This window comes from Parasteatoda tepidariorum, chromosome 3 (genome assembly GCF_982258835.1).
Source record: "Parasteatoda tepidariorum strain Cologne lab strain chromosome 3, Ptep-v5.0, whole genome shotgun sequence".
Lineage (NCBI taxonomy): Eukaryota > Metazoa > Arthropoda > Arachnida > Araneae > Theridiidae > Parasteatoda > Parasteatoda tepidariorum.
The window spans coordinates 59,415,970-59,437,927 of record NC_141757.1 but is presented as its reverse complement, the minus strand read 5'-3'; the positions used below and the strand labels follow the sequence as shown (position 1 = coordinate 59,437,927).

The 21,958-nt window shown below is 27.9% G+C and overlaps 1 protein-coding gene across 1 annotated transcript; it reads left to right on the top strand.

The window, feature by feature from the left end:
* The first annotated feature begins 2,861 nt into the window (after positions 1-2,861).
* On the top strand, positions 2,862-19,022 carry LOC107437929 (intraflagellar transport protein 74 homolog). The gene is made up of 8 exons (XM_043051676.3): positions 2,862-3,939; positions 5,074-5,228; positions 6,953-7,073; positions 9,771-9,896; positions 14,136-14,473; positions 15,956-16,043; positions 17,172-17,357; positions 18,641-19,022. Exons 1-8 carry the CDS (start codon positions 3,400-3,402, stop codon positions 18,881-18,883), a joined length of 1,797 nt encoding a protein of 598 aa, XP_042907610.2. The 5' UTR covers positions 2,862-3,399; the 3' UTR covers positions 18,884-19,022.
* Positions 19,023-21,958: the final 2,936 nt, after the last annotated feature.

Sequence of the window (21,958 nt, the reverse complement as noted above, 5' to 3'; positions counted from 1 at the left end):
AGGTTTAGCAAAAACTGTTCACATTTTTTTTTATTAAACTTTGCAAAAAGTCTTCAATGAAAATATTTAATGTAAACTGTTTCAATGAATTTCATAAAATTATAAAAATTGAATTATGTTACATTAACATTGTGCCTTGATTATTGCTTCAAATTCAACGTTAATGGATAACAGAGTATTAAAAAAAAGATGATTCTAAAACCTGGATGGAATACTGAAATCTTCTGGTGTAACTCTCAGCTTATTTTAAGGCGATTAAGATTTATTTATATTTTTATATTTTATTTCATAAACAATAAAAGGTCATTATTCAAGAAAACATTTCAAGAAAAGTAAAATCCTTACATAAATGGAAATTAATATTCCGATAATAAGATATATCTGATAATAATTAATATGTGATAAGGGTTATCACATATTGAGTGTTATCTTCAGTTTTTTTTATGTCTTCAGCTAAAGTTAAATGGATTTACAAATGAAATGATAAATAGCACATTGTAAGCATTACAATAAGAATACATGGTTTGTTTTTAAAACTTTAGCATAAAAATAAATGGTTGGAAATAATCTAGAAATCTTATTACAATTTGAATTTTAATTTTTATGGTCATCTTTGCTTAACTTCTTCCATAAATTACTTTAAGAACTATTTTCAAAATTTGGAACATTAAATTTCTCAAAATGAATCGCTCCAAACAAACGAGAAATTCAACTATTACTCTAAATTGAAATTGTTCTGTAACAAGCAATCACTTCAAAACAATAATCTTAAAAAAATTATGGATTTATTACACCAGACACTGAAAATAGCATTTGATGTAATAAATCCATTTCATAAATATTTATTTATGTTTTCTGTAAAAATTAAGAACAGAATTATTGTAATTTTAAGTTAATACATCAAACAAATATTTTATTATACATTAAAATGAAGTTCTTATTCTTGATATTCAATGGAATATTCATTTGGCACAGAACCAAAATGTGTATTATAATGAGATTTCAAGCTATTAGAATGAGTAAAACTTTTGTCACATATATTACAAACATGTGGTTTCACATTGGTATGAAGCAAATAATGTCTACGCAAATTATTTTTTTCACTAAACTTTCTGTTACAAATATCACAAGCATGTGGTTTTTCCCTTGTATGAGTTAAATAATGAGATCTTAAGGAACTTTTATACAAATATCGCTTATCACACACTACACATACATGTGGCTTTTCATCCATGTGTGTCAGATAATGTGTTGTTAAACTGACTTTATTATTAAAACATCTACCACATGTTTCACACGTAAAAGGGCGATCGTTAGTATGAATTCTATAATGGGCAACAAAATTTCTCTTTTCAATATAAGTCTTGCCACATAAATTGCAAGAAAATAATTTCTCCTTCGTGTGAAGACGATAATGTCTCCTAAGATAGCGATTTTGAGAGAAGCATTTGTTGCATTTATCACAAACAAAGTTTTTTTCAACATTATGAATAGCTGAGTGAGATTTCAGATAGTCTTTTTTAGTAAATATTCTTCCGCATTCCTCACAAGGAAAAATGGGACCATCAGCATGTTTCTTTAGATGTAATTCTAAGTTGCTTATATCACTAAACCCTTCACCACACAGATAGCAAACACGAGGGTCATCAGCAACTACAGGAGCAGTTTCTAAATCCCGTTTAAAGCATTTTTTAACAGTCAAATGCTTATCTAACTCCCTTGCGGTGTTGAATTTTTCCTGGCATATATGGCAAATGATTTTTGACTTTTTATTTGGAGGTTTTGATAAATGAGTTAAACAAAGACCAGAATATAAATGCTTTTTGTAATCCTCTTTACTATCAAAACCTTGGTAACAATCAAGACAAGAACTAGAATCTTTACTAGAAATAGGATCTTTATTTGGCGATTTTGATTCGGCTGATTCAGAATTTTCTTCCGGAACATCATTCTCATTCATAGTAGATTCTGATTCTTCTAACTGAATGATTAAATCTGGATAGACACCTTTTTCACAATTCTCTTTGCTACCAAAACCTCGGTTAGAATCAAGTGAAGAATTACTATTTTTACTAGGCGAATCTGGTGAATTCGATTCAGTTGATTCAGAATTTTCGTCAAAACAGTCATTCTCATTCATAGGAGATTCCAATTCTTCAGATTGCATTAAGCCAGAGTATAAATGTTTTTCACAATCCTCACGAGAAGAACTAGGGTCTGCACTTGGAAAAATGAGGGTTTCACTGGAAAAAGGCTCAGAGCTTATTTCAGAACAGTTATGCAAAGGGGATTCTGAATCTTTTGACTGCATTACTTAAAAAAAATAAATTTGTTTTCCTTACTCTTCTTTTCAATAAATTTTTTTTGCAGATATCAAGATAATTACTAGGACCTTTACCTAGAAAATTTAATGCAGCTTATTTGGATGTTTTTTCAAAAACAGTTGCAGATAGCAGATTCCGAATCTTTAAAATGCATGATTTGAGACAAATTTTTTAGAAGAAAATATCGTATTTAAGATCATATGAGATACATTTAAAAATATCAAAATTTTTTACTAAGAAATTATTACATTTCTTTAGAGATGAAATTCCCCATGCTTTTCACTCTATATTTTGGAGTTAAAAATCCTTTTTGAGAAATAATTTATCATAATATTCTGCTTGCGCATTTTATTTTTCAAAATAGAAGCTGAAATACATTTTATTGATAGAAAATATACAAATAAACAAACAGAAGAAGGGTTATGCACCAACTAAGATCGATTTGGTTACGATTACTACGAACTACGTCACGAATAGATAGATTTAAACGAAGAATTCTGCAAAAACCGAAAAAACGCAAAAAATGCAAATAGCTAAAGTGTACATTATTCTTATTATTTCGAATGTACAAGAGGAACTTTTCATTTGAATAAATTAGTAAAAAAATAAAAAGAAATTTTTTTTTATTGAGTCAAGAGAACGAACTAACTCTGACCGCAACGATTTTTTATTTTATTTATTTCTTTGTTGTCATAGAAACAGTATCATGTAAACATTTCTCAGCTAGAAATGGTTGATTGATGTTAACATCAATATTTATTATTATCACGAAAGCTTTAATTTTCAAAAATTAAAACTATTATTTAACTATAATAAAATGTAGTTATTACTAAATTTAGTTATTGTTATCATCTAGTCATTTTATTTAATTAAGTCTAAGCACAACGAATGAACTATTAAAAATTTTCGTTTGCATCTATACTGTTTAGGTTTCGCAATCGAGTTATATTGATTTGGTTTTAAAATATTTAGTTTTTATGTTCTTTAAAATATTTTAATCTTATTATTCTGAAGGCATCATTTTTATGGATTAAATGAATTTTGCAAATCTTATTTAAAAAAAAAAAAAATTACAATGGACGGGCGCCCACCAACATCTGCTGGTAATCGGCCAGGCTCTGGTTTGAGACCAATGTCTTCAATGAGGAACTCAAGCAATCTTACTTTACCTAGCCGTTCTGGTATACCTGGGACTGCCAGTAGACTTATCACTGCTTCAAATAATCGTCCTGGTACACGCAGTGGCTTTGCTCATGGTGTTGGTGTGCTATCTCACATTAATGTTGTTGATCGCCCCATGTCTCAGCAAGGTCTCGTAACACCTCGAACAGGAGTTCGTACTCTTCGTAGGCAGGTTCAAGACAAATCTTATTTCATGGGTTTACTTCGCAGCAAAGTTAATGAACTAAGTACAGAAATCAATCGATTAAATAAAGAGCTTGATCTGCTGACCAAAGAACAATCTACGTATTTAACGTATGAGAAAAGAGCGGAAGGCCAGGCACTTGAGCTAAAAAGTTTGCAAGGGCAGTTAGCGGATTATAATTTGTTAGTAGATAAACTGAATACAGATGCGGAAATGGCTGATGTTCAACAAGAATATAAGGAGTTAAAAGTATTTCTTATTTTTTCTATTAATATTTATAAATTCGCAAATTAATATATCTTTATTTTGTCTTTAACAAGAAACCTTTTTTTGAGGAATGTTTTGAAAACGTAAAATAAATATATAAATTGTGACTTATTGTGCTAATATGATGATTTAGATATTTGTTGATAATAGTAAGCATGAACAGTGATATATAATACTATTTCAGAGCAATCTTTTTAAGATGTAAAAGTTCTGAAGTATTTTATTTATGATAAATTAAATCTTTGTTGTTTATAATACTAGTGAGCATGAACAGTGATGTGTATACTTCCTTGCAATATTTATTGAAGTTTTAAATAAAATTAATCGTAAATAAAGGCATACGAGAGAAAATTTTCATGTAAATGCAATTTTTTTTAATGTTAAACATTAGAAAGGTTAAAACAGATATTTACTATTTTCAGTTCAGAGCATACGAAACTATATTTCAAATAAATAATAATAATTAATCAGAAAATGCATAATTTATGTTTTGCTTATTGAAGATTAAAGTTTGAAATAATATTGTGTTTTAAGACTTTAAGCACAGTGGAATAAAGATATTAAAGTGATAGAAATGTATTATACATTAAAATTTTTTTTAATTTTATAAATATTTGTACTTATATAAAGTTTTGAAAATCGAATAATATGGGTAATAATTAAATAGCTCAGTGTTTAGAGATTTTTAGTTATGTTTTGATTCTTTACGATCAGGGTATCTAGCTGAAGTTTGAATTGCTACAACTGGATAATTTTAGAATTACAGTAAAGGAAAATCTGACCATGCTACATAATACTAAGTATTAGAACTAGGCAACTATAACTAAGGCAAAACTTTATAAATAAGGTAACTTTCAAAATCAGTGTTTTTCAAGTATCAAGCTAAAACATTATACCCAATATATATAAATTTCAAAACTTTATTTAAAAAAAAAAAAAATCGAAAAAATATTTTTTTCTTAGTTTAAAAGAGCTTACAATTATGCTTGAGCTTATATTAATAAGCTCAGCCATAGTCTCTGTTACTCAAACTTAATTTATTTGTGTATTTTTCAAGTTGCAGCTTATTTCTATTTATGTATAGAAATTTATTAAGTCTAACTTTATTAAACATAGATGCAAAATGAAACTGAAGCCCAAGCAATTGATAGCTTATTTGAGCAGCGACAGGAAAGGGAAGCTCAGTTAGCGCAGTTAGAATCTGAAATTACCCAAGAACGTTATGTAGCCGAAAATTTGACATCTACCATGTCGCCAGAATTAAGGAAAGAGTAAGAATTTTATGTGTTTTTTTCCAATTCAGTACACTCTCTATTTCACCTAGAATTCGTGGATAACTGGATATGCAACTTCAATGGGATATAATTCAAAATATTTCTATATATATTTTTTTCTTTGCACTTAATGTCAAATTTTTGTTAATCATTAGGGCCAATTTTTATTTACATAAAGTATTTATTTCTGGATTACTTGCATGTTAGTTCTTGTAATTTGTAATTCAACATGTGTTTTTCATGTTAAAACACCCTATCCTTATTTGTGATTGCACAAACAAACTGTGTTATGAGAAAGTTGTCCTAATTGTAGTACATTATTTATGTTGCACTATAGCTGTATGCTGGCTATTGACAATGGTCTGGAAGACATCCCTGAAGATGAGCCTCAGATAATCCATCACAAATTTGATTTTCAACAGATGGCTTCCTTGCTTTTGTAGTCTGACAATCTGCACACAAAGTCAAGCACTTTACGGTAGGGAACAGTGTAACAAGGTCTGATACTGCACACCTCGGCCCCTTCACAGACTGATCAAAGTGGTCATCCACTCACTGATTGCAGCCAGTGATGCTTAACTTTAGTGATCTATTGAAAACTGTGTCTTATGATCAGCCTGGGAGTCATTTCAACATATTAGAGTAAATCAATATCTGATGTAACTACTATGGGGTATTGATTTTCCTTCATTCTAATGCAGCTAGTTATTAGAACTTTTAACACCTAGTCCACATGTGACAAGCTCTTTACATTTTACGGTTTTGAGAGCCATTTGTCAGTTGGGACATGTTCTTGACCACAAACAAAATGCTGATCTACCTTCCAACATTTTAAACTGATCACAAATTCCTCAGGAGATTAGATTTTCCAATTTGTTCTGGGTAAAATACAGGTGGTGTGTGGAGGGTATTTTCTATCTTAAAAAACTCATATCAAATGTTGCATATCTCTCAGAATTCTGAATTTTAAAAAGCTGTCTGTTTTCAGCTTAATATAGTATATCACTTTTTATAGTATTGTTTTTAATAGTAGAATGATAAAGGAGAAGAAACAAAATTGTTGAAAATCAAATCTATTTCACTGATTCTTTTTCCCTATAACACTTAAATGAAAAATTGCTTATGGAATATGAATCCTGCAGCAGCAAATCATAATTCAAGCTTTCATTCACAAAATTCATTTATCGAATCCTCTCTATTTCCTACAATCTTTATCTTTACTTAGTGCACGTTTCAAATAAGAATTTTAATGTATATTTTTAAAAAAAATTTCTTTCATCTTTTATTTTTTTAAATCGCACTACTTTTCTATACCGGACTTCAATAAATTATAATATTTTTAATTACAAAATAACTAAATAAATAAAGAAATAAGAAATTTTAAAATGGAATTAACAGCTTACATGTAATATAGAAATTAATGCATTTTTATTCTTTGAAGTTAAGCAAACTTTAACTGAATGCTAATTTCTACTTGTTCCTTATAAATATTTGACTCTCATAAATCTATTTTAAAATGAGATGGTAGTTCTTCAAGTGTGATTAATCATCATTGAATGAATTAATCGCATTATTGCATAAAATCAATAACATTATTGTATAATTTAGAGACTTTAAGTGAACAATTTTATTATATTTCTATTGAGCAATTTAAAGTATAGTTTTCTGCATTGTAAATAAGCTTTGTACTTTTCCAAATTACATATTTTCCTTCCTATTAGGTATAATGAGTTGAAAAAAACTGATAATGATCTTCAGAGATCTCTTGAAAAGCTTCAACAGGACTTAGATCTTCTGATATCTCAAAAAATGTCTCTTGAAGAAGAACTTTCCTTATCGCAGGTGTGAAATTTTGTCATATTAGCTGATATTGTAGAATAATTTATTTTAGTAAAAAGACAATTAGGTTATAAAGAATTTTTGACAAAAATATATTTTATAACTCTTTTGCTTCATAATACTAAATAGCTACTAAAACATACAGATTGTTCTGTGAAAAGTAAAAAGCTTTTTTCTTTTTTTTTCCATCTGATTCATAATAAAAATTAAAATGTAAGTAATGCCATATCTAAAAAAATGTTTGAAGTTTGAAATTTCTAAACTTCAAGAATATATATATATATATATATATATATATATATATATATATATATATATATATATATATATATATATATATATATATATATATATATATATATATATATATATATATATATATATATATATATATATATATATATATATATGTTTGTTATTACAGCTGTTTGTTATTTTTTCATTATTATGTTTCTTCCCTCCCCCCTTTTTCATATGTCTGTAATTTTCCTTTGTTTTATCTCCATTTTGAACTTTTATACATATATATATATATATATATATATATAGGGGAGAGCCGGGTAACTCCGCCCACAGTCAATTTCATATGTATAGAATATTTTTTCAAATCAATGGGCCATCGGACATTAATTGTTAGATAGAAAAAAGATTATTTTCAAAGTTTCAAGTATTTATGCAGCTGTTAACATGGTAAACAATAGTTTTGAAAATATGTTAAATACAGTAGTCATGGAATTAAGCAAATTTGGTTGAATGTTTCGATTAAACTTCATTTTAATACTAAAAAAATAATTTTTTCTATACATACAGCATTAAAGTATGTAGTCTTAAGTTTAATTTGAACAAAGAAATAAGTTGATATGTGAAAAATTGTTCAAGTAATTACTAATTTGCAAAAAAATTGGATTTCGGGTATCCCCGCTCACACGAATGTCGGGTATCACCGCCCAATTTTATTTCGTCGATAAATGTACGGTTGCAAAGATTATTATTTTATTGCTTCAAATTTGAATGTTATATGCATTTTTAACAAAAAATATTGTTGTTATTAAATGATTGTTATTAAATGATAGAATTCACTGAAAGTATATAAATATGTAATAAATAAAATAATTTTGTGATAAAAATGATAAATGAAGTTTATCTATTGTTAATACATTGGTCACTTTCCTTTATACCTGAAAAAACAGTCAAAAAACATAATTTTTGTAACTGGGCGGGTCTACTCGACACATTTTGAAAAGAGCTGAAAAACATGTTTTTTTAAATTTCTATTTTTGTAAGTTAAACTATTCTTTTTTTGGTTTATTCTTATGCATTATTTAATTAGATGGTAAAACAATAGAAACATACAAAAATATTGATTATTACTCAATATTATACAGAAATATAAGCAATACTCCTTAAGTGGGCGGGGCTACCCGACTCTCCCCTATATATATATATATATATATATATATATACCATGTTACCTGGAATACTAAGTCAACCCATTGTATACATTGAGTTCCCGTCTTTTTTATTATGAGATAGTAAATTTCTGGTATGTCAGGTGTATTGTGTAAGTTGTCTGTGGAAAAAACCAATTGCCCAACCAAAAACATTACCATGACAAATTGAAATGTTTGGTAATGACAGTGGTTTCTTTTTTTAAATTTTTTATCAGAAGTGGGATTATAAATTATTTGTATTAAGAAATCTAAATTGTTTAAGATAAAAGTTTTTACGACGTATGGAAAATTTCAGTTTAGTTGTTTCTATTAACATTAAATTTTATCTTACTTAAATATGATTAATTTTTCTATAGTTATTTTTTGCACTGTATTTTTCTGTTGTAAAATAATTAAGTGTGGAAAAAGCAGTAAAGCTCTAAAGTAGGACTTTTGCAAATAAATAGTATTTCATCAATCAAGTCAGAAGTATTTTTTTCTTCCTAATATTACATGCATTTTAACCAACTAAGTACTTGCAACGCCTGAAGCTGCCCCTTTAATTACTGTTTTTTCCTCCAAGGAAATATTCTTCCTTGTTATTTAAGGAAAAAGTTGTGTACTTAGGAAAAGTGTTTACACAGACTTGCCAAAATGTAAAAGTTGTGACACTTCCAAATTCAGATTTCTCTGCTTTTGGCCCAACATTTCCCTATTTTAGCTTAAAAAACATCTCTTTACTGACAGAAATATTTTTTGATCATAGTACCAGTAAAACTTCATAACAATACACTTATTTTTCTAATGTCAAGTTATATATTTCAAATAATAAGAAAAATCAAATATTTGTCTGATGTGTTTTAATTTTTATACTTTTCTACATTTATAACATAGTTTTGATTTTAAAGCAAGACAAAATTACAAGCTGTAATGGAAATACGTGTTACAATGGAAGAACACTAAAACCATATGCTGTAATTGCTTTTCTAAACCTGCAACAAAATATAACTTTAAATTTTGAAGAGAGTTCTTGCGTTTAACTTGAAAGGTAGACTTAACTTTTTCACCTTTTTTCAGTCTAAAACTACTCAATAAAGTATTCTGTGTCTATTTTTCATTCATAAACTATAGTTATGGTAACAAATTATTGCTAACTTAGATAAAATCCTTACTGCAAATACTATATTTATTATAGCATAGTTTATAATTATTCATTTGATAATTAATATATCTTTCATATATTTCATTCAAATATAATTTTCTGTATTAGATAAAGCAAGAAGCCCTGGCTCTATATAATAAACTGAGAGAAGTGGAAGAAAAACGAGATGCTCTCCTGTTAGAGGAGAAAAGCAAAGGAACACCTGCTCAAGAGCGAGAAAATCTTGTTCAACAAGTATAATTTTTAATTTTGAGAAATATTTGTTTTTATTTTATTTGAATATATTTCATTTACCTCATTAATATTTTCCTCTCATTTCATTTCATGGAAATTAAATCATTGGTAGAAGTTTCACTTTTAGTAATTTGTCCTTAATAAGTATCATAATAAATTAAGATGCAGTTTATCAAACAACTCATATTTAAGGTATTACTGGCTAAGTGAAATCAAATTTATAACTGCAAATAATAACTCTGAAACTTTATTAAAATTATATTAAGATTTTTTGAAATTATCGCATACTTGTGAATTAAAATATTGTTATGCAAATTGTTCTAGTAGCTGAAATACTATATTTAAAACTATTTATTTGCTGAAAAGATGCACTGTTGCCGGTTTCACCCTTTTTCTTACCTCATTAAATGTTATATTCTCTGATTATTTTGCCATTATTTAGTTTATTTAAAGGAGTTGGTCTTAATGAAGCATTCAATTATGCTTCTTCTGATCTTTTTTGGAATGTTTACAGAAATTTAAAAAAAAAAAAATAGTCTTGCTATGTAATTTTTGTAAAAATTGGACAGAAACACCAACTGTTGCATCATTATTGTTTTTGAATGGCAGAGAAAAATTGTCCTGATTTGTTAGTTAATTCTAACAATGATAATTTCACAAATTTTGAAAAATGTTCATGAATATTTTGCAAGGCAATATAAAGAGAATACAGTAAAACCTCGCTACAACAATATTTTGCGGACCAAATAAGAATATTGTTGTAGAGGGATATATTGTTATATCGAGGGCCCACATAATTCTGGGACGCAATAAGATTTTTTGAAATTTAATGTTATATATTCATTAACTATAAATATATTTATATATTATCGAAAAAATTAATTTGCTAAGTGTTTATTACGGTTAAGCATTAAAAACAATGGATCTAAATACAGCACATAAGATTGTAAACTTACCTTAAAAAAACATTTTTATTGAAAAAAATCCGATATTTTTGTTTGTTTATTCATTTTTCTGACTGTCAACCAACAAAGTATGCATAGAGTCCAATGCCCGAAAATGATTTTCATTTGTGAATGGAAGACTTGAGAAAAATGTCTTTAGAGATTTTACGGATTGAAGAGCTTCATGGGTTGACAATACGGACTGTGATACACATGGATCATCATCACCATCTTCTTCCTTATCATTATTTTCCATTTCATCCGTAATTTCAGAGAGAATCTCTTCATCACTGCGAAAATTGTGAGATCGTCATCGGTAGTTAAATAGTCCTCCACGTTAACACCATATGTTTTACCCATTTTTTCCTCAAGTTGGGATAAAGATTTTTGAAGATTCAAAACAAATTCTTGATTATCTGAAAGATCCCTGTCTGTGGAATTTTCTTCACTACTAGAAACAATTTCATCTTCCAAGACACACAAACCGGCCTTTTTCCAACAATTTTGAATAGTTTTTTCTGTTACCTCCCACCAACTACCAGCAATAATATCACATGCTTCCTTGACATTCACAGTATTAAAAGGATCTTCTACTTTATTTTTGATGTTGACAAGTATCGATTCAACCAAACGCTTCCTGTAGTATCCTTTGAAACACTTGATTATGCCCATGTCGAGTGGCTGCAAAATCGAATTGCAGTTGGCCGGGAAATAAACAATTTAGACGTTGTGTAGTTTTGGAATTGAGGTGTGAATGGTGCAGTTATCAATTAATAAAGCAATTTTTTTCTTCCTCTTTTTCATTTCTTTATCTAACATCAACAACCATTCAGAAAAAAACTTAGAAGTCATCCAAGCTTTTTTATTGGCTTTATATTCCACGGGAAGACTTTTCACATTCTTGAAACACCTCGGCTTCAATGATTTGCCGATAATAAGAGGTTGCCTTTTGTGTGTCCCTGTGCTATTGGCACACAGAAGAACAGTCAATCTCTGCTTTGATTTTTTTCCGCCGTAACATTTTTCACCCTTAAATACCAATGTTCGATCGGGAAGGAGTTGAAAAAACAGCCCAGCTTCATCTGCGTTATAAACGTTCTCTGGTTTATACTTTTGAAGAATATCTGTCATCTTCTCTTGCTTCCATTCATTTGCTTCGTTAATCGGAGCAGATTTTTTCTCTCCGTGAACTTCTTGGAAAGTTATTCCATGTCGATCCCGAAAACGCATTAGCCAACCATTACTAGCTTTAAAAGTTTCGTTCCCTAGCATTACTGCGAATTTACGTGCTTGTGTGCATAACAAGGGCCCATTTATCGGGATATTTGTTGCTCTCATCTCTTGAAACCATTTTAAGACGGCAGCATCAATGTTTTCATTAGTTGCGACTTTTAGTCGTTTACGCTTTGGATTAATTAAATTTGAACTTACAGTATCTTCGATCTGTTTTCTTTTCTTTAGAAACGTTGCAACTCTAGATTGAGATAATCCGTATTTTCTAGCTGCATCAATCTGTTTCATTCCATCATCAATATCTTTAATAACGTTAAGTTTATCTTGAAATGAAAGTTACTTTCTCCCTGCCATCTTATGCTAAATTACACTAGTAAAAAATATCCAATACGCTGAAGACTCACCAAGCTGAAAATGTTAGCAGCACTAAATGCGAAAAGCTCTGATCGTAGAATTTGCGCTAGCTTATGAAAACACCAGGTGTAGTTTAAATCAGGGATTAAGTGACAGTGATGAACGATGACCAATGGTCAGTATACATTTTTTTCTCCTCCTCAATTTCAATAAACGTGCTCCACCCACCTTCTACAGAAACAGTACCTTCTCAGGGTAGCAGGTGTTACTGTGATGTGTGTGGTCATTTATGACTCATGATGTTACAATGGTGATTTCTTAAGAACTGAGGGAGGCAATTCTAAAACATGAAGCTCTTAGAGTGGTCTAAGTACCTCAACAGTGGGGGAATGAAATTTGAATACAAAAGCCATTCTCTGATGTGAAAAGAAATAACAGTGGGGTGAAAGATCATAACCAGCAGTGACCCTTTTATCAGAAAAGATGAAAAAAATGGTAAAAGATGACAAAAAGGCATTTTACATTATTTGAAAACCAATAAAAAAAATAGAAAATAATGTTGAAATTTGGAAAAAAATCGTTTTACAGAGGTTTACTGCTTCAGAGAATATCGTTATATTGAGAGGAAGATAACATTAATCCATATGCAAGTTTGGCGGGACCACGGAACATTATCGTAATAGAGGGAGTTATTGTTGTATCGGATATCGTAGTAGCGAGAGTTCACTGTATTAGATCTACGCCACTGTGCAAAAGAAGAAAAAAAAATGCTAGGGGAAACAAATTATATGTTCAGTATAGTGAAGTGTTCTATAGCTTTAAGCATGTGACGAGCAAATGTCTTCTCATATTTTTCAGTGAAGTGTTCATATATAACATGCAGTAAAAGAGCAATCTGTACTTATATTCAATATTCAAACTTATTTTAGAAATGATATCAACTTTGAGATATCAAGATTATACTATATTTAATTTAAAATCTATTATTTAATATTAGATTGTTCACCAATTTCAATGCAATTTTGTGTAATATATTACTAAATGATGTGGAAATTTTGAAAGTTTTAATTAAAAACATTGCAAGTTACAAGTGAAAACGTTTATGGAAAAAATGAGTCTTAGAATATAAAAAGTTTTTTATCTCCTCAAATACAAATTATAATTATATAAAAATCTTGCAACTTATGCCTTGCCTTGTAGAAGTTAGAGTTTGATTCCAATTTTTGTAGTCAAGGGATATTAAATATCTTATTTTCTCACTTTATAAGTTTTTTTTATTATTCCCTAAATGCACACATGATTGATACTTCACTTAAATTTGAGCTAATATCTTCTTTTACCCATGCAAAATTGGAGAACAATTTGTGCTGTTGAATATTGAATTTGAAAATAGCTTGTCATTGTGTTTTTACTTAACCGTTTGTGTGGTAAATATTTTTTTCCCTATTTATTAAAAGGCTAATGATTGTGCATGTACCAAGAAATATTTTTGAGTTTTGTTGATTACTTGCTATAATGCTATTTTATGGAATTTTTTTTTTTTTTTTTTGGTTCTGTATGCTCTAAATATTTGATGTTGGAGCACAGTTAGGACAAAAGTACTTATTTCTTAGCTGGGCTATTGTTTCCATGGATTGTTAAAACATTATTTATTCATACTATAGAGACTACATGTTCATTTTTGATATTTTTTCAATAACTCTTTTAGGTAAAAGAACATAATACGGAAATAACAAGTATTGAAAGGCAGTTGGCTGAAATTCGAGAACTAATAAGTCGTGGAAAAAATGAGTTGGAGCAAATTGATCAAGAATTGGAAGACAACCAAGGAGAGAGAATTAGCAAGTATCGAGAGCTTAAAAAGAGAGAAGAAACAATGGATAGCTTCCTATCTACTTTTGATGAAAATCAAACTACTAGCATTGAAAAAAAGATTCAATTAGAAAGTACAGTGGTATCATTGTTGGAAAAATTAAGTCGAAATATAGGCCATTTTCACCATATTCCTTCTCCCCAAGAGCTTGCACTGCTTAAAGATGATTTACAGTAAGTGTTTGAATTGTAAAAACTTTTTAATAATATTATCAAATATTCAACTATTAATTTGAATGATCAAAAAATCTATTTATGTCAAACAAAATTTTCTTTTTGTTCCTTTTAAAATGACCAACATAAACTAAAATAAAAGCTGTTATTTTCCATTACCTTACACTCTCTGTTAGCATTTTGCAAATTATCAAAATTATGCTAATTTATAATTGATAATGATTATTTGCATCATATTTTTTTATAGTTTCTTATAACTATTCCAGTTAATTGAAAAATTACTGTCTATGCAATGATTCCAATATTTCATTTTATAAGCTCACATCTACTATGGAATTAAAATAAATTGATAAATTCTATTTGTATCTACAAAAACAAACCTATCATTTGTTAAAGAATCTCTTCAATATATAATATTAAATTAAGATCATGAGTAAATATTTAAGTGTGTATATTTTCAGTTTGATTGGTTTAATGTTTATGAGTTAAATGCTCGATTAGCCATTCAATTTTAGACACATACATATTTATATCAAAGCTGGAAGATTTATATATTTTACAGATGAAGTTTAACATTTCCTCAAGGCATATTTATGAATAGTACTATATTTTTGTATTCCTTTTGATTTAAAAACTTATCGATGAAGCATTTGACTTGTAAATCCTGATTTAATTTCTAAATTATTTAAGATCACTTACATTTCAAAAATAAAGTTAATTTAAACTAAATGAAATGTGCCTTCTCTTTTAAGGTACACATTTTTTTCACTTATTTTTAAATATATTTTAATTTTATGATTTAATAATAATTTAGTTTTAATGATAATTTATTTTATGAGAATGATCTATCTATGTAAAGATTTTCAATTTATAATAAAATGATATATTTTTAAGTCTTTAAATTAAACATTTTATAAAGGAAATAATAAAGTTCAAATTTGTAAATCACTACTCAATTTTTTCTGATTTAAAAATTAAACTATGTTTTCAAAATGCAGTATATAAGTTATATTTTAAAAGTGACCTCTGTTCAAATTCAAAATTTTCATAAATTTTTTCATATAAGTCAAGTTATCATTTTGTCTTAAATAATAAATTCTGAACACATCATATAGTTCATGAAAATGATCTGTCTCTTCTAAATTTATAACAAAATGTTTTGATCCCTGAATTAGTAATTTATAAATTGATTAATGGGGTGCTTTGAGCTCTCGAGCTGAATTGTACTGAAATTTCCTTGCTACACACATTCTCCCATTGAGCTTTTCTGAACATGAGTTCATAAAAGGCTTGAACTACTTAATTTGTGTTTCCGAATTTAATTTTCCCAAATTGAAAAACAGAATCGTGTATCGAATCTATCAGAATCGAATATATATATGAGGAAAATCAATTAAACATTATGTTTTAGAATTTTCTATGCAAAGTTAAATTTTTACTGTATGACAAATTTTATAGTATTCGTAAATGTTAAATTCCTAGATTTAAAGAAGGAGAAATGGAAAAATCCAGAATGACTGTTATGACTCTAAATAATGAGCAAAAGAAACTTGCAATGGATTTGACAAAGGTATATTTTCAATAATACCAACATATATATAAACTTTTGTTTAAACATTGTACGACAATATTAGTTTTGATACAGTATAGTTTTTTAGTTCAATTTTTCATGTATTCTCTTAAATATAAAAATTTCTTTCTGCATTTTATTTAATTAATATCCAGCTATTCTTTTTTCCTCGTGATTTAAAGTTTTCCATTGTAACTAAGTTATTGCCTTTTAATTGTTGTGAGAAGCCTTCAATGCTTAATAATAGTTTAAAGAAATCTTTTTATTTTTGTAGTCAATGTGCAACATTATTGACTTAAAAATAAAAAAACTGCAAATTTCTATTTATTTTCTATCATTCCTACTTGAAATAACTTAACCAACAGTTTGAGGGTTGAAAATAAACATGCTTCACGAAATTCAAATTCACTATCAATGCTTGAAACAGTTAGAATTTGGGACAAAAGAGGTTTTATGACCTTTAAGCAAAAGTGAGATATGCCTGAATAAATAATTGATATGATGTTTAAAGATGCTACTAAAAATTAACCCACTATATTTCTCAATTATCCTTTTAATATACCTTGTTATTTTTAATTTATTACGCTAAAGAAAAATAAAAAGAGACAAGTATTTATAAAAGGTGCCGATTGTAAGTTTGTAATTGCTAACTATTCTAAACTGTCTGTCCTTTTTAACAGTCAATTTATGACATTTTAAATTGTCTATGAAGATTTTTCACTCTTCAATATTAACATACATTACTACAACAAAATTGAAGTATGATTCAATTTTTTGTCTATAATATTTATTCTTACAGTATTTTATGGCATATATTTTTTAATATGTATGGCACATATTTTTGGTATATTTTAGTAATAAGCATAATATCTAATTAGCACCATAAAGGTATATTTTAGTATTCACATGTACATTATTTTAATTAAATCCACCTATAAAACATAGATTAAATCTTTTTCTATTAATTAACTCTAAAAGTAAAGTACTATTTAATTTTTTTAAAGGGAAACTTTTAAACTTGTCATAAATTGTATTATTATAAAAAATGTTTTGGGAGATTGTTCTTAAATAGAAATATGCTCATTTTTACCGTTATTCTCTTCTAATCATGATCATTATTATTTAAAGATTGAACAATTGGAAACAAAAATTCAGCAGGAATTGGAAACGTTGCAACAAAAAATAACTTCAATGGAAAAAGAGATGATTGTTTACTCTGATCTGGGTGCTTTGAAAACCGCGGCTGAAGAAAAGAAAGATAAGTTAATTGAAGAAGATAAAATTTTAAAAAAGCAAAAGGAATATAGCAAAAAAGTATGTATCTTTTTACTCATAAGTTTTCACCTTTATGAAATGCAGGTTTTAACGAATTGTTGATTTATAGCATTTTATGGTATATTAATCTATTCCTAAACATATATAAAACATAGAAAAGAGTTACTCTCACTATTTGAGTAAAAAAGATGAAGTTAAAGTTTTATTTTAAATGTTAAATTTCCCTTATAAAATATTAGAAAATTATTTAATTTAATTAATAATAGGGGATTTCCTTGTAGTAGAAACTTGTTACTTTGATGAATTTGCTCAATTGAACATTAAGAATGAAAGATTAATTACGACTAAGTACAATTTTTCTTAAAATATAATATATTTTAAAACTTTTAAATGAAGAAATATTTGCTTAAATGAAAAAAAATAGTTTAAAGTTTTTAAAACATAAATTGATTTGAAATGTATTGATATTTCTATTATCAAAATAAAGAGTACTAAGTCACAAATGTTTAATTTGAAAAAGGATCAATTGAATAATTCTTTTATATGTTTTATTATATTTTTTACTTTGTTTAGTTTAAGAAAGACATAGCAATTTTTGCTTCCCTTACAACTTTGATAATTTTAAGATAGCAACAATTGTGATATACTCTTAGAAAAATTAATATAACTTTTAATGTTTTGTATACAAAAGCAACTATAGATTTGTTTTGCTTTCTATTTCTCAAAATCAAAAATTATATTGTCTTATATCAAAATTTAAATTATATTCAAATTCAATCATTAGGCAAAGCAATTAATAAAATTGCTGCATTTCTTTTACTATGTTAATTTTTGCTGATTTTCTTTTATTAATTTATTTTAGATTTATTTTCTCAATGTTTTTTCTAAAAAGTCTTATAAACTTCTTTTTAGTTAATTTTTGTTTGAATTTGTTTAGTTTTGAGTTTTTATCAGCTTTATTGTCTTAAGTCCCATGTAGTAATTATTAACAGCTGAATTGTTTCTGTGATTATTGACTTTCTAAAAAGCAAAATTGTAATTTTACATCATAAATATTTCATTATAAAATAGAGATCTTTTTTTAATTCTTTATTTAATAGAATAGATCATTTATAAATCTTAAACTTCAAAATTTGATGCAGCTTTTAGTTTATCAGTATTTAAGTAAGCTATATCATTTTTTATTAAATTCTTATCAATAAACATATATATTATGTTTCCCGCATTGAATTGAAATATATATATAGCAATTAAATTGTGTTATTATATCTGCATGTTATTTATATGCCTACCTTTGGATTAAAAATATATATTTTTTACAGGTAGTTGGAGAAATAAATACTCTTTATGAGACACAGAAGAATAAACTAAATGACAATGAAACTTATACTCAGCTGTGTAATCTTGAGAGACGATGGCAGTATCTGGAACAAAACAATTTTGCCATGCTGGACTTTATTGCATCTAAGAAAGCCCAAACAGATTATTCTAAAGGCAAACAATGTGTTAAAGAAACATTGGCTCTTTTAAATGATATGTTGCAAGAGCCGGTGTTGCAGCGATAATTATTGAGCTATAATATATATATACTCTTAGTAGAAACCAAAGAATATACGTAGGAGAAGAAGTCTAGCTTTCATTGGCTTTATGTAAATCAGCCCCCTAAAGTTTGGTACGATCCTTTGAATAAAGGAAAAAACAACAGCTGAGGTTCTTGAAATGGGCTCTTCTAACCAATACAATTTTGGGGTGAAGAGGAAAAGTTTTTTATTGTTGATTTGCTCTGTATTCTTACACTATTGATAAATAGTACTGTACTATTAATTAAGTAGTTCTTTGAGAACACATTTATATCATCCATTAACTAAATCTGCTAACACATTTTGACATAGAAAGAAAGAATAAAATGTCTGTCAGCAGGAAACAGCGTACCTAATATATATATTCATGGAAAAGTTGTCCAACAACCAGTTTACAGGTGATGTACCTCCTGACTGTCACTTTACTTCTTATACTCATGTGCTGGATCTTAATTCAAATGACGCTCTGCTAAATCTGAGTATGTTGCTTGCCCTGTAAGTTGTTTTTCTGGTATAGCGTACCACACCAAGCAGTTCCCCACTTTAGTTACATACTTGAAGAGCTGAACTTCTTCTCTTTTCTATATTCTTTGGTAGAAACCCTCCAGTGTGACAGTGGGGGCTGCAGATTATCAGAGTATCTGCAGTTTATTTTCTACCACAGATTTTTTTAAAAACAAACAATAAAGGGTAAGAAAATTACAAGCAAAATATAAATAAATAAAGCAAGTAAAAAAATTAAGAATAAAATTAAATAGGGAAGCTTTTTTGTTCTTTTTATTTTATATCAGGCATTTAACAGCCGACCCAGCTGTTGGGCTTACGACTACTAAGGTTCAACTCCTTAGCTTTGTAATTTTGACCCAATCCAGAAGACAAGGAAACTCCTGGATCAGTAGCCCCAGAGGTATGATTTGTTATGGGAACAAGGAGGACTTTGTTACTCAACAGATTTAACGTGCATCCGTCACCATTTACTACACGAGGTGTCTTAGGCTGGCGGGGATCAAACCCCTGACCTCTTGGATATGGGCCCAGTGCCCTACCAACCAGGCTATCCCGGCTCTTTGTTCTACATTTGCAGAAAATATAGTTTTCCCTTTTTTTTAAAAAAAAATTTGGTTAAAAAAAAGACTAATTCCCCTTCTCTCACTGACCTGAGCCAAAACCTATTAAATATTGACCTAACACCCCTACCTCATAACAAGATAACTGATGATTATTTGTGTAGTAATTAATGAAAAAATATTACTAAATTTATGCAAATAGTTATTTCTTAAATGAATTTGCATCTTCATTTAGTATTTTTATTCTTGTTAATGTTTGCAGAATAAATATTTTACAGAAAAAGTTTCAATAGTTTTTTGCTGCTTTTTTGTTTACTAATGATTTGTCTCAACTTAAATTTGACCACTAAATGTCATGTCTTGAAATTAGTTTTATAATCACTGATTGCTATTTTTTTATCATTTTCAAAATAAACTTTTATCGTCACCTAAAATTTCTTGACTTCTTTCAAAATTGATATATGTTTTTCAATTTGAGTACAACAAAAAGTAGATATTTTATCCTTTACTATCAAATTGAAAAACTTTTTATAACAACAATGCAGAAAATCAGTTATTTGATAATTGTTATTTACTGTACTATGCCAGATTAATAAGTTCTCATCTGCTTTAAAATATATCTGCTTCTTGTGCTTTTGTTAATATCATTACTTTACCATTGCTTTCAAAAATAAATGAATAACTCCGTATTTTTAAAGAGAAAAGAAAATAAATAAATGTTTAATGATGAAATTAAGAAAAAGTTAAAACTCTTTGAAGAATACTCCATGTACTCTTTAAAGAAAACTCAGAAGATAAATGACGAAGTAACCCTTTGTCGTATATCTTTTGGGTTTTTCATATTATATTTAAATTAGTTTTGTAATCACAAAACTACTCAAAAAAGTTTTAACATATCAAGAAATAAAAATGATACTTCAATTACTGGAGAAAAGTTTTATAAGAAATCTGAACAAATCTTATGAATTCTAGAACAAGCAAATAAAAACCAATTACAAAAAAAAAAAAAAAAAAAAAAAAAAGAGAGAGAGACATGAATAAATCATATTTTAGTTTAAAAAGAAAAATAAGGTGTGTTAAAAATAAAGGATCATAACAAAACTATACCCTTCTATTCTATGCTCTTAAAATTGAATGTATTTTCATATTGGGTTATTATTTTTAATAAATTTTTCCTTGTAATATAGAACAAAAATCTTTAAACTAAATTGTATAGAAAGCAAAAGAATAATTGAAACCCTGCAGCTACTTTATTTATACTAAAGAATTTTACTAATTTATATTTTTTAAATTATGCAAATAATCTTCATCAATTAAACATGTTATCCAAATCTTTGGCGCTCTTAAGACAGGTCTTGCACTTTCTAGAAATCCAATAAAGTAATAATTATCTTTTGCTGCTAATTGTTTTTAATTTTATATAATTATAAACAATTCTGTTACATGTTATATTCAATATGCTCTGATTCATTGATTAAACACAAAATGTATAATTTTTTTTAAATTTAATGCTATAATTAAGCCTTTGACTAAATAATATTTTGTGGGACCTGGAAATTTCAGTCAGGCAATACTTTACGAACTGCGGCTTCGGTCAGTGTATTCTTATTGAGGCGGCATACTTCATCCTTTTATCACTGAAAGAATAGTGGTAGCTAAAAACTGGTGAATTTTTAGAAGCAAATAGTTTTTATTTTATTTTATAACTCATGTTGAACAGCCGACTCAATTCTGAGTTTATGACTATCAGTATTCAATTCCGTAGCCATGTAATTTTGAACCCAATTTAAACATAGGGGAACTCCTGGATCAAGAATTGGGACAAACTAGCCTTCCGGAAGGACTTTTTTGATGGAACTAATCTGCATTTGCGTTACATGTAGACATTACATGCAAACATTAAAACCTCCTACGGTTAGTCCAACAACAAGGGGATTCTAGCCCGTGATCCGTCTACCACTGGGCGTATTTTATGCCAGCACTGTGGTCTGTG